Source organism: Halichoerus grypus, chromosome 8, assembly GCF_964656455.1.
Source record: "Halichoerus grypus chromosome 8, mHalGry1.hap1.1, whole genome shotgun sequence".
NCBI lineage: Eukaryota > Metazoa > Chordata > Mammalia > Carnivora > Phocidae > Halichoerus > Halichoerus grypus.
Window position 1 is genome coordinate 106581029 of NC_135719.1, and position 13887 is coordinate 106594915.

Below are 13887 nucleotides of genomic sequence, written 5' to 3' on the forward strand. Positions count from 1 at the left end.
TCCCTTTCACCCTCCCCCCCTCGTGCTCTCTCTCTCATTCTCGCTCTCAAATAATAAAAAATTTTTTAAAAATCTAAAAAAATAATACAAATGAAAATTAAAAATTAAAATTACTTGTATGTAATCAAATTTTCCATAGCGTCTATGCATATTAATTCAACCTATCCCTGTGGGGCCAAAGAAGAATGTTCATTTCACATGCATGGAAAATAAAATACATTTGCCCAGAGACATGTTCTCCATATAAAAATGTCTTTAAACCAAAGAGAAGGGAAGTATGAATGGGAAAGGGTAGGGGAATGAGAATTCCAGTGAGAACAGAGTAAAAACAAAGATACAGAAGGTACTCGGTGACTCTTTTTCTCCAGTAAGTAGAAAATAGAATGAAAATGATACTTAATGATTCAAAATCTAAATATCGGGTGCCTGGGTGGCTCAGTTGGTTAAGCATCCATCTACTTTCGGCTCAGGTCATGATCTCAAGGTCCTGGGATCAAGTCCCGCATTGGGCTTGAGTCCTGCATTGGGCTCCCTGCTCAGCGGGGAGTCTGCTTCTCCCTCACCCCCTATCCTCCCCCTCTCTTGCAAAAACAAATAAATAAAAATCTTAAAAAAAACACACACACACAACATCTAAATATCAACAAAGAGATGAGTACCTTGGGAGAAATGTAACCTTGGTACTTTGGCGTAGTAGTTCATTGGTATGGGGTAAATAGTTCCAGTTCTCCTGCAGAAGGTTGGATTACACTTAACTTCCTGCACTTCCCACCTCTAGTGAATTGGTTGTGGCCACCGGGTGACTTACTCTGGCCAATAAAATGTAAGCAAAAGTGCCATGTCTTGTTCAGGCAACAGTTTAACAGCTAGTCTGTGGTAGAGCAGGACTTACTTTCTTCTCTCGCAGTCATTAAAAATGCTCAGTTGGTGGCTACTCCTCAGCATGAGTCCCAGAATGAGCACAACACAGAGAACCCTCACTGATATGCAATGAGAATGTGACATGCGGGGAAATAAACCTTATTGTCCTAAGCCACTGAGATTTGAGGGGTTATTATGGCAGCATAATCTAGTTTATCTTCACTGGCATACACACTAGAACAAGGTGCTACCTTAACAAGAACCCCAAACACTGGCTCAGAGGCCAAAGAGCAAAGACTGTTCAGGGCCTAATCAGGGAAACTTTCATCAGAGACTGGAGCTTGGCAATCCACATTAAGGAGTGACAAAACATTTGACAAAACGGTCACTACAATAATCTGGAGGTGACACACACCTAATGAATTTATAATGAGCATGTACCCAGACTTGTGTGGCTAATGAATGTATTTATGGCCCTAACAGAAGAGGCTGGTAGACAGAAGATGAGCACTGAGCAATAGCTGCTGTTGGTTATGTTTAACGAGGTATTCAAAGAAAGGTATTCAAAGAACCACCACCATCCAAGAGACTAGCGGTTTAAAACTTAAACAGTCCTTTAGCACCCACCCTTCTATTATCAGGAAGCAAGCTGACAAAACTGCTCAGCCATGGGAAGAGGCCATATTCTCGAAAGCCAACTTCAGATGTAGCCAAGGATAATAAAAATGGAAGGACCTGCTGCAGAGTAAAGCCAAAGACCATGGAGAACTATGCCCTAGGGAATGTGCCAGAATATGAACTGTTTGTTACTGGTCTATAATAATGAGATAAACACAGACATTGAGTGTAAATGTCAAAAAGCTGTTATAGCTCATTTTATACAATAATTTTCTGTCTGTTGAATCTAAAAATTTTAAAATTGGGCTTGTCATTTGAAAAGTGTTTTCTTCCATTTTTGTTATAATTCATTTTTATTGTAGTTAAGAAAAATTCAAATTTAGATTTGAATCATTAAGAATTAAAAAAAAAAAAACTCTGGTCATTCATGACAGACAGTTTGAAAACCACTGACCTGGAGAACCCAGTGAACAGAACAAGAGCCCTAGCAATATCTGCCCAGTGAGATTTCAGAGTTCCTACAGTCTCGAGTCTGGTGTGTGTCTTCCATTCTTCCCCTCCCCAAATGGGAACACTTATACATATTTGTCCCGACACTACCCTATGTATTCAACTGGGGGTGGGAAACAGATAACTTATAATGTCCAGACTGATAAGAGATTAGCATTACTGGGAATTACTCAGAGATCCTGGACTTTGAGCTTGAAACAATGACTGGATGGGATTTGGGGGTTATGTCCACTGGGAAGGGCCAAGGATGAACTATATGTAAGAAGGAGAATACCTGTTCAGAAAAAGGGTGGACACTTCAAATGTTTCTAGTTCTCTACACATGTGTACTTCCCCACTTCCTTGAATTAGGTACAGCCATGACTTGATTTGGCCAATGAAATGTGCAGTGACATATGTAACTTCCTGGAGTTTTTTCACAGTCAATATATTTTCATGACTCACGACACATTTTTCTTCTGCTATGATGAATGACAACACTCAAAATGAGGCCTTCTCTGTTAAACCAAGTCTCAGAAAGAGGACAACATGGGGCAAAGCTCCCAGCTAACCCAGAGTGAACATAAATTAAACAAACATCATTGTGTTAAATCTCTTAAGTTTGGGGGTTGTTATTACAGTATAACGCAGTCTAGACTTATTGGGGTTTTATTTATTTATTTATTTATTTAAAGATTTTATTTATTTATTTGAGAGAGAGAGCATGAGCAGGGGGAAGAGACAGAGGGAGAGGGAGAAACAGACTCCCTGGTGAGCAGGGAGCCTGATGCGGGACTCGATCCCAAGACCCTGAGATCATGACCTGAGCCGAAGGCAGACGCTTAACCGACTGAGCCACCCAGGCGTCCCTAGACTTATTGGTTTTAATAACAGCTAAGAGGAGAGTGACTTGAACATAAATACATATACGGGATTTTCTTTTTTTTTTTTTTTAATATTTTACTTATTTATTTGACAGAGAGACAGCGAGAAAGAGAACACAAGCAGGGGGAGTGGGAGAGGGAGAAGCAGGCTTCCCACAGAGCAGGGAGCCCAAATGCGGGGTGCGATTCTGGGACTCTGGGATTATGACCTGAGCTGAAGGGAGACGCTTAACGACTGAGCCACCCAGGCGCCCCTTTATACTGGATTTTCAAAGCAGTAACTATGAAAGAATTCACAGGAAATTGACCCAATTTCACTGTAGAACAATTCTAAAAGTGAAGAAGACTCTTTCAAATGCTACTGACTGTAACCACAACAGGGTGCCAATACCAAAAGAAGGAAGTCATAGGCAAATGTTTGCCAATACTACACACATACATCTCCCAACTACATGCAGACTCATACCCTTTGAGCCTGGAGGGGGCCCTCAATTTGATAGATGCTCCTGTCAGCACTAATCAGAGGTAGTATGCAAGATGTAACTTTTGCTTCACCCCTAAACTCTAAACAAGTATGCCTGCAAAGGTCATTTAAAAGTTGGTAGGGGCACCTGGGTGGCTCAGTCGGTTAAGCATCCAACTCTTGACCTCAGCTCAGGTCTTGATCTCAGGGTCATGAGTTTAAGCCCCACATTAGGCCCCATGGTGGGTGTGGAAACTACTTTAAAAAAAAAAAGTTGGAAAAAATATGTGACATTTAACTAAGGACAAATACAAGGTGACAAACACTGTGAGTTGGAACAATAAGGCAGTAGTATAAAAAAGGTTAAAGCTTGCAAACAAAACACTAAATAAAATGCAACAAAATTTGGGGGCACCTGGGTGGCTCAGCTGGTTAAGTGTCAACTCTTGATCTCAGCTCAGGTCTTGATGTCAGGGTCGTGGGTTTGGCCCTGCATTGGGCTCCACGCTGGGCGTGGAGCCAACTTAAAAAAAAAAAAAAAAGCAACAAAATTTTGCTTAGCACCAAAATACAGAGAGAGTCCCCAGAGGGCAATGAGGAGAAAGAATTTCAACAGAAAAACATTCATCTTCCTGCTAGTGAGGGGAGGGGGAAGGATCTGCCTTCATTTGTTCCACAGCTGGAGCAGCTGGTGACTCTCTACAGTTAGAACAATCCCATTTTGGAACTGGGTCCTGTTTATAATAATACTTGGCAAATAGTTCTGCTTTTAAATGTTTGAAAGACCATTGTGCTGGAGTAATGTACCCTCCTAGAACAACAATATTCAACCACTGTGCATTTGGACACATTTCAAATTTTAGAATATCAAGCAGCAAGCTTTTCTAGAAGACCTTGGTTAGCGTCCCTTTATAGGCTTAAATTTCCCTTATGATTAACCATAAAACTAAAAGTTTTCTCTCTCAAGAAAAAGAGGAAATTAACAACTGCAAACATTAAACAAATTATACCAAGTTCTGTGGGCATCATTCTCAGGGAAAAGACACATTTCATATTTTGCAACAAATGGGGCATATAATGCTTACAAACTTCTTGTAAGAACATTCTGGCAAAAATTAGCTTATAGTTTAATGCTGCTACTGGAGAAAACCTGCTCACTGAACAAGCTTCAAATAAAATGTTGGCTAGATATCATCAAAGTTTCATTTAAGACTCAATGGAAGCAATAAAAGGAGTCAACATCTCTCTACTTCAGAGCTCCTTCAAGGCAGTTGGGGCAAAATCCTCTATCTGCACCCTTCATGTACCCCCAAAACAGGAAGAGGAAAAGAGACAGCCATCTGGACTGCTCTGAAATAAGAAATTTCACAAGCAAAGACCTAAAACTAGTATGGGTACTATCCAGATGTTGTTTACCATAACTTTGAGTAGAGAATATAGGAGAAAAAGAAAAACCAGTTCATGGTGAAAGTCTATTCGTGAACTGAAACATGTACCTCATCATTATGGAAGATACAAAAATAGGCATGTCAGGGAACAGGAGGTTCCCCTCATTTTATGAGTGCCTAAAATCACAGAACTCTGAGTTCATGCTTAATTTACAAGCTTAACAGGCCCCTGGGTGGCTCAGTCGATTAAGCATCTGCCTTAGGCTCAGGTCCTGATCCCCAGGTCCTGGGATAGAGTCCCACATCAGGATCCCCGCTCACCGGGAAGTCTACTCCTCCCTCTCCCTTGCGCTCGTACCTGCTCTCTCAAATAAATAAAATATTTTTTTAAAAGAATAATAATTTCCCTTTAAAAAAATTTACAAGCTTAAGCACATAACTGCTTAACTCAGACCTATTAACTTCTTTCAACAAGTTGTACTCTGCTCTAGGCTGCACTGTACACCCTGCTCAGCTGAATGTTTCATCTGAGAGATCCACATAACTGTGCCAGGCCTAAACATCAGTTTGTCAATATACCTATAAAGAATCCAAAACACATGAGTATCTGGTACCTGGGTGAACCACTGTCCCAGAATCTGGAGTACAAAATAGACTTTAATGTTCCCTGTGGATCACTTAGCTAGCAAAGAAGGTAGCAAAACTCTTAACACAAAGCATTAGGACAAAGGATGGTGAGTTACCAAAGGCTGAGTCTTAGTTGCACCAGTAAATGTAGCAGTGTCTTTCAAAAGGATACTGAATTTGTGATGTGCCACTCACTCTAAGGAGAACACAAATTGTTTTCTCATCAGTTTGCACTACTGAGCAAATGTCGTCAGTCCAATATACGTTGGAAGATCTATTCCTCGCTTATTTACAGCAATAACATAATATAGCATTTGTTTTGTACCTTTCTGAGCCTCAAGAAGAGCGCCACCATCCACCAAATACAGGACTAAGGCTTGAAGGAATGAATACATACGGAATTTAAGGAGTACAAACTCCCTAGACATTCATCAGACTTACAGTTCTGTTTCTGCCTTTTTCCCTAAACTTGTGCCCAGAGCATCCTTCCAAATTCTAAGTTTCAAAGACCCACATTCCCCCTATTCACGTCTCCTGTGGACATCCATCTCATCCTAATATCACTCCTCTAAGAGACATTTCCCGAGGAAGAATTTTGCTTAAAGCTTCAGTTCACCCCCTCATTCCATCCCCTCTCCCCGACAAAGGGCTCATAAAGCAAAACGCCCCTCAGAAGGATGCAGGTGAGGCCCCTTTTAAGCCAAACTCCAGAGCTCAGTGGCGCAGCCCTTGCTAGGGGACGGCCGCCAGGCTGAATCCCCATCCCGGCAGGCAGAAACCACAGCCCCTCCACTGAAGGACCCGCGCTGTCACCTACCTGCCCGAGACCTGCGGGCAAGACCTACCCGGAGGAACCCAGGTGGTTCCCGCGGCCGACAATCCCCGCCACGTGAAGGAGAGGCAGAAGGCGGGGCCGTGCCCCGCTGGCTGGCAGCGGCGAAACGCGGCGCCTACCTACTAGGGTGCAGCACCCCCGCCCTCAGCGCCTGCGGCCGCCACCGCACGCTGAGGTCGGCCTGCAGAGCAAAAAACAACCCCAAGGCTCCTCCCTCTCCTCGTGCTCCCTACGTGCGGCCTCTCCAACCAATGGAAAGCGCAGGAGGCGGAGCGAGAGCCGCCCCAGGTGACAGGCGACCACCGAGTCCTCCCGCCGGCGCGAGCGGGCCGTGCAGTTGCTGGGCCAATCGGCAGTGTGGGTGGGGAGTGAAGGGGAGGGAGAAAGTGGGGAAAGCGGATGCCCAATCAGATCTTGGAGCCTTCGAGCGACGGGTCCTGTGGCCCGTGGCCTTCCGAGCGCGGCGCGCAGGGGGCGTGCCCGCCTGGGCCAATCGGCGCGAGTCCACGGTGCGGAGCGAGCGCCTCAAATGCTCGGCTTTCTCAGCTGATTGTCTCCAGCCGAGAGTTGTTTTTTGCAGCTACCGAGCCGAGCCGCAGCAGGAGGAGCCGAGACCCCCGGGGGGGGGGGGGGAGGCGGGGAGAGGAGGCGGGGTCCGGGGAGCCGCGGCTGCTCTGCGCGGGGCTCCGGGTCCTGTCACGGCGCTTCCTGGGGTTGGAGGTTGGGGTGGGTGGGGGGTAAGGGGGAAATCTTTCTCCCCCTCGACGGCGGCTCCGAGTCCGGCCCCTTCCTTCCCGCGCTCTCTTACCGGCCCCCCAGCCCCCTCATGAGGGTGTCCGTGCCGGGTCCGGCGGCCGGCCGCGAGCCCTCGACGCCCGGAGGCGGAGGCGCCGTCGCTGCCGCCTCAGGCGCCGCGGTGCCGGGCTCGGTGCAGTTGGCGCTGAGCATCCTGCACGCCCTGCTCTACGCCGCGCTCTTCGCCTTTGCCTACCTGCAGCTGTGGCGGCTGCTCCTGTACCGGGAGCGGCGGCTGAGTTACCAGAGCCTCTGCCTCTTCCTCTGTCTCCTGTGGGCAGCGCTCAGGACCACCCTCTTCTCCGCCGCCTTCTCGCTCAGCGGCTCCCTGCCCCTGCTCCGGCCGCCCGCTCACCTGCACTTCTTCCCCCACTGGCTGCTCTACTGCTTCCCCTCCTGTCTCCAGTTCTCCACGCTCTGTCTCCTCAACCTCTACCTGGCGGAGGTAAGGCGGGAGGACCGGCATGCGGGGCCGGGCGGGTGAGCGGGGCTGCCGCGATCAACTCGGGCTGAGGACTGGGCGGGGGGGAGGGGGGGCCGGGCAGTTCGAGGCGGACCCGAGAGCAGCTTGGGGAAACTGAGGCACGCCTGGAGTGTGCGCCAGTGTGCTCGCCCTAAACTTAAGCGGCGGATAGACTCGGTTCCTGAGAGACTGGCGGGGTTGAGTGAGTGAGAGTGTGGGTTCTGACAACTTACAACAGGACCACCCTTTGTTCGGTGTTTTGGCCCTCCAAGGTAAGGTGTTGGTGGCACCAACAAAGTGGCATCGCAAGAAGTAGGAGCCCCGGTAGCTCTGCCGAAGCTGGACTGTGTTGAGAGAGGTTGGATGCTGAGGTAGCAGCAGCTCTGCTGAAGCTGGACTGCTGCCAGCCATTACGTCACCAGGCAGAGCTGTTCCTCTGCTATTGTTGCTGCGTTTCTTTTATTAGAAGCTTATATTCCCTCCTGCATCTCCTTTCCTGTGGCTCAATAAGCCTCACACAAATTCCGTTCGATAGTTCCCCAGCAGGGTTAATGATCAATAACCAAAGCCGAGGGTCAATATAAAGACCTCCATAAAGCTCTTAATGTTTGCCCCACTTGCTCCAAGCTTTAGCTATTTATCCTACCTCTTACAGCCTAGTGGTTTGGTTTTTTGGTTTTTTTGTGGGTTGTTTTTTTTTTTTTTTTTTGGAGCTAATTAAGATAGAAAATACTAGCTTAACCTGTGACTATTGCAGAAACAAACCACTAAACTGTTTTTGCAATAACTTGCTTAATAGCTGGAACCTAATCACACCCCCTTTCTCTTTTATGGGGAATTGCTGGTTGGATTGCATTGTTCTGCAGCGCTTAGGTATTTGACCCATTTCAAACAGGTTTGAGAGTGTAAGGTTGTCAATCAAGTGTGTCAGCTAGTGGTATTTAAGCCACAGAATTTTGAGAATTGCCCAAAAACTCTCCCTCCCCCCTCCCCCCACCAAAAAAAAAAAAAAAGCTTGAGGAGGGGAGGAAACAAGGTGACATCATATGCTTAATACTGACTAATATAGAACAATATTGGTCTATGCAGCTAATCCTCTCAAAGGCTTTTGGAGGTGATGAGAATTAACATAGTTCTGAGCAAAAGTAAAAAAAAACATTTGAGGCAGATTGTTTATATTTTCTGCGTAAATCAACTCTTCTCCCACAATAGATGGAAAGTAGAATGCATAATTTTAAAATTACAGTCATAACTTCAGCTTTTTACCACATTAAAAACAACAGTTGAAAATAAGTAACAAAACTAATTTAACTTGAATTCTTTTCTTTCCCCATCCTTTGGAAGTCCAAGCAATACAAGACAAAACCCAAACAGTGAAAAGCAAAAATAAAAAAAAACATGGGCAATCATAAGCCAAATAATCATGCCATAGTCATGTCACTTATTTGATGATGCTCTCATCTTCTAGTTGTTGTTAAAGCTGTCATAACACTTCGGTCCTTTATAGTTAAATTGATACATCACATTCTTCCTGACACCATTTCTGATAGAATACCAGTGACCTCTCATTACTGAAGCTTAAATCTAGCTTCAGACATAATTTACCTGAAAGTGACTAGCAATCCTTAAGCCATGAGCATCAGATAATTTGTTTTTCCCCTATACATTTTGACTTATAAAATCATATTAATGATTCCCTGTAAAATAGTGGGCATTTCATAAAGTAGCTAAACACTCTTTTTTACTTTTTTTGGAGAAATAAGGTAATGCCATAAAGGGCATAAATCTTAAGGATACAGCTATGAAATTTTATGTATGCGTATACTCATGTTACCACCCGGATTAAGATAGACAGCATTTCTGGTGCCCCAAGTTATTCCCTTGTGCCCTCTCCCAGTCATACCTCTCACCTTGAGGTAATCACAAAGTGGCTAAACACTATCACAATAGAAAAAGCATCTATAGTTAGGCTCAAAATTCTAAAAGTATGCTTCTACAGCATAAACTGCATGATATCTAGATTGGGTTTTCATACTTTTAATTGCTGATATTCCAAGGGAAGAATTTAAATGTCTAAAAGTCTTCCTGTTAAATGAATCTTTTGTGTGATGTAATTTTTCAAAAAGCAATAAAACTCGATAAACCTAGAAAACATTTGAAAAGAAGATAGACTAAAGCTTTTTCCTTTTGTAGTGGCTCCTAAAAAGAGTTTAGATTATCTATGCTTGTCTTTTTATAATCAAATTAACAATTTTAAAACACATAACTGTACTTAAAAGAACAAATTTTCAACTGTTTAAAGAGAGATATCTTGACCAGAAGTCATTTCCCTATTATTAGAAAAAATCAGGAGGAATCTATATTTAAAAGAGTATTTGAATTCAAATTTTTATATCAATTCCAAGTAACTGGAAGTATACTTTCCGTTGATCGTTCTGAATTAATGAAACTTTTTCAGTGAGTTCTTGGTATTATAGAAGTATGGTAAGGAAAATCTATCTGGTGACAAAACTGACATTTGATTTTTTTTTTTTTTTCACTAAAAGGCCCTATATCTGTTTTGAATAGTTGCACTTCTTGATTACCAAATCACTCTGTCTTTACTATCTATCATTAAATACCAATTTCATTTTGCTTTTGGCCTCTTTAAAGCATTTGTTGCATACATTTCTTATGATTAAAAATATTCTAACTTTAAGGACTTAGTTACAAAAAACCATGGAGCAGAATAAAAACAAAGTTAGAAAAACAACCATTACTACTTTGAATGCATTTTGGTGGTTCTTCTAAAACTCATTAAGTTTTCAAAAAGTTAAGACTGCCTAAATCACTCTTTTGTTGACTACACTTGAGTGGAATTGAGATAAGGAGAAGTAGCCCTTCTGAAATAATTAGACTTTTCAACTTAATCTCCTGGAAGCAGATACTTGGGGGGGGGGGGGGCCCACTGTACACTAATCTAAAAACACCTACTGAGCTTTTTTTGGCATGATCAATAGAACATGTACTTTACCAGAGAAAGGTTCACACTCCTGTACTTTTACCAGAGAAGACTTCAATCTTTAAAACAGATTATCTGATAAAACTTATGCTACCTACCACTGAAACAAGTAAAAGGACTTAAGATGAGAGTTGATAGTACACTGTCTTTGGAGTATTGTTATATATGCCAAAATCAATGAGTTCATCTTCAAGGCCCATAGTGACATTTTTTCTTACAGTTTTGTAACATGAATGCCAGTTGTTTAATCAGGATAAATATGGTGACTTAATCACAATGCCAAAACACCACAATGCCAGCTAGGAAAATTAAATTCAGAATCTTAACTCTCACATTCATGGATGCTGTCGTTGTCCCTGACAATGAATATATTCTTCCAAATACTGATGATATGTCAATAATGTGTAGTTTAACTTACATGTACTTGGGTGTCATTATAATGTTCTGTGATTTCTCACAAAAGCATTTTCGCCACCTAACATGAAAACTCCTTAAGGATTAAGTTAATTTATTATATTTTTATCTCGTAGCAACTAGAACAATGGTGGATATATTATTGAATGACATTCTTGAAAAGGCCAAAACTAGAAAATATTTAGCCCTCTAAAATTTGGGGGTTAACTTGATTTTGATGAACATTTGAGGTAAATTATTTGTGTACTTTCTGGGATCTTTATATTTTCTGCCTAAAAGATTGCCTATTGGTATGAATGCTACGATTCTCTTAGATTATCATGATTTAATTAGATAAAAGTTCATTTTGATTACCGCAGGTAAAGTATTACTAATGAAACCACTTGAATATGTTTGAGTTTTGCTTAGCAATACTATTTTTACATCATGGCAAATGACCCATAGTAATTAGGTCTTTGCTAATTTGGCTTCAACAAATTCTATTAAATAGAAAAGTCTATAAAACAAGTAAGTTTCACATCAGGAGTCAGTTATTATTTGCTGGAAATAGTGATTTAGTTTAATGTTGGATTTTATAACCCTTGTTTTCACAAACCCCATGATATAGGTAGATACAAACAGGGTGTGATTTGTCCACAGTTATTGGGCTAATATGTATCAGATATAGGGCTACCATATAGCCAAAGGCTATAAAGTCTTATCAAGTGATCCATCCTTATGAACTTCCCTGGACACCATCAACGTGTTATTATTTAGTGCTTTACTATTTCATTTGCTTTCCCACTTTCCCCCATTTCAAACCTTTCCTCTCACCAGCAGACTTTCTTCTCCCTTCATTCTCAGCATTTGACTCTCAGCTCCTAGTTTATGGAAGAAACCCGGGCCATCTGGCTGAACAGAGATTCAGAAAGCTACCTTAAAATGCTGCAAAGAGTATTTAATCTTTTTCAATGAATGATTGAGCTAGTAAGTGAGGAAATTCCTCAGAGGCAAGAAACCACACACACAAGAAAGAAGTGAATGCAGAATGATAAAGTACCCCACAGATATTTGTCTTGGGGTTAGGAGTGGTTATTAGCTGCTTCCTGCTGGCTTAAAGGCTGGATTTTAAATTTTATGTGTTGGGGGTCTGGGAAGGTGACATTGGAGGCAATACCTGTGGTGAAGTCTGATCAGAGACTTCATTCCCTCCAACTGAATCCCAGAATTCTCAAAGTTGTATTTCTTCTGTGGATGGACTAGGAAAAATAAGCAGGTTCTCAAACGTTGATGATGGTCTTTGTGCCTATCTCTGCCTTGGTTTTGGGTGAAGGAGGCACATATTGGGGAAGAAAAGTTTTCCCTGAGAATGCATAACAAGTTTATTCTCACACAAGTTTGAAGCCTGAATTCACACCACTTCTGTGACCTTGGAGGAAAAAAATAAAGCCAACCTGAAAATGTAGTTTAATGGTATCCAGGCTTGGTAGTAACCTGAAGAACTTGGAAGGAGCAAATGCAAATCATTTGTTGAGGAGTATAATTTAAACCCAGAATCCTGACAGATAAAATTTCACAGGACATGAGCTCAAAATGAAAAATTCACTACAGAATCTACCTACAAAGATTAAAGATATTAGAATTATCAAATACGTAATATAAAATATTCATTTATGTGAATTAAGAAAGTGAACAGTATTGATATGATTTTAAAAAGTTAACTAGGCACATTTGGAAATAAATCGTTTTTAAATTTAAAAAAATTAAAAACTGAAATGAATGGTTAAACAACAGATTGAACAAAAAGAAATTAGTGGAGGTGCCTGGGTTGAGCATCCAACTCTTCGTTTTGGCTCAGGTCATGATCTCAGTGTCGTGGGATCAGGCTCCGCATTAGGCTCCATGCTCAGTGCAGAGTCTGCTTGGGATTCTCTGCCTTTCCCTCTCCCTCCCCCCTGCTCCTCCCCCAACTTGTGTGCCATCTCTCTCTCTCTCTCTCTCTCTCTCTCTCTCTCTCTCTCAAATAAATAAAATCTTAAAAGAAATTAGTGAAGATCTGAGAATAAAATCACCCAGAATATATGCCCAGAAAATAAGAAATCAAAAATATGAACAAAGGATTAAGGGAGAATGAAAATAGAGTAAGCAGGTCCAATATATATCTAACTGGAATTTCAGAGAAATTGTTCAAAGGAATAATGACTTAGAGTTTGCCCAAATTTATGAAAGACACCAAATTTCAGAGTAAGCCCCCCAAATCCAAGACAGGCTAAATGAAAATGAACACAGAGTAAAACTTCAAAATAACAAAGACAAAATATTTTTAAAACAAGTAGAATGGCTAAAATAAAAAACACAAACAAGTGTTGGTGAAGATGTGGAGAAAAAGGAACCCTCATGCACTATTGGTGGGAATGTAAATTGGTGCAGACACTGTAGGAAACAGTATAGAGGTTCCTCAAAAAATTGAAAATAGAACTGTCATAACCAGTAACTCCACCACTGGGTGTTTACCAAAAGAATACAAAAATACTAATTCAAAAAGATATATGCACTCCCATGTTTATTGTAGCATTATTTACAATAGCCAAGACATGGAAACAGCCCAAGTGTCCATCAATAGGTGAATGGAGAAAGAAAATGTGGTGTATGTATACAATAGGCTATTATTCAGCATAAAAAAAAAAAAAAACAATGAAATCTTGTCATTTGCAACAACATGCATGGATCTAGAGGGTATAATGCTAAGTGAAATAAGCTAGAAAAAGACAAATACCATATGATTTCACTCATATGAGGAATTTAAGAAACAAAACAAATGAACAAAGGAAAAAGAGAGGAAGACAAATCAAGAAACTGACTTAACTATAGAGAACAAACTAATGGTAACCAGAGGGGAAGTGCATGGGGGAATGGGTGAACTAGGTGAAGGGGATTAAGAGTACAATTATCATGATGAGTACTGAGTAATGTATAGAATTCCTGAACTGCTATATTGTACACCTGAACCTAATACTGTTAACTATACTGGAATTAAACTAAATAAACATAATATCTATTAAAATTTTTA

The 13887-nt window shown here is 41.7% G+C and overlaps 2 protein-coding genes across 4 annotated transcripts in view; one reads left to right on the plus strand and one right to left on the minus strand.

Moving 5' to 3' along the window:
• TXNDC16 (thioredoxin domain containing 16) overlaps positions 1–6366 on the minus strand; it is a 125837-nt gene extending 119471 nt beyond the window's left edge. The window contains exons 1-2 of one of the 3 annotated variants that reach the window (XM_078053698.1): positions 6148–6366; positions 3731–3838 (exon numbers count right to left, since the gene is read on the minus strand). The gene's annotated coding sequence lies outside the window, so the exon portion shown is untranslated. Of the gene's footprint in view, positions 1–3730; positions 3839–6143 lie in introns of all 3 variants that reach the window. The other 2 variants (XM_078053699.1, XM_078053697.1) reach the window with 2 other exon arrangements.
• A 570-nt stretch (positions 6367–6936) lies between these two features.
• Positions 6937–13887, plus strand: part of GPR137C (G protein-coupled receptor 137C) — a 64049-nt gene continuing 57098 nt past the window's right edge. The window contains exon 1 of the mRNA XM_036098438.2: positions 6937–7405. Within this exon, the coding sequence (XP_035954331.1) occupies positions 6992–7405 (414 nt within the window). The 5' untranslated portion in view covers positions 6937–6991. The remainder of the gene's footprint in view (positions 7406–13887) is intronic.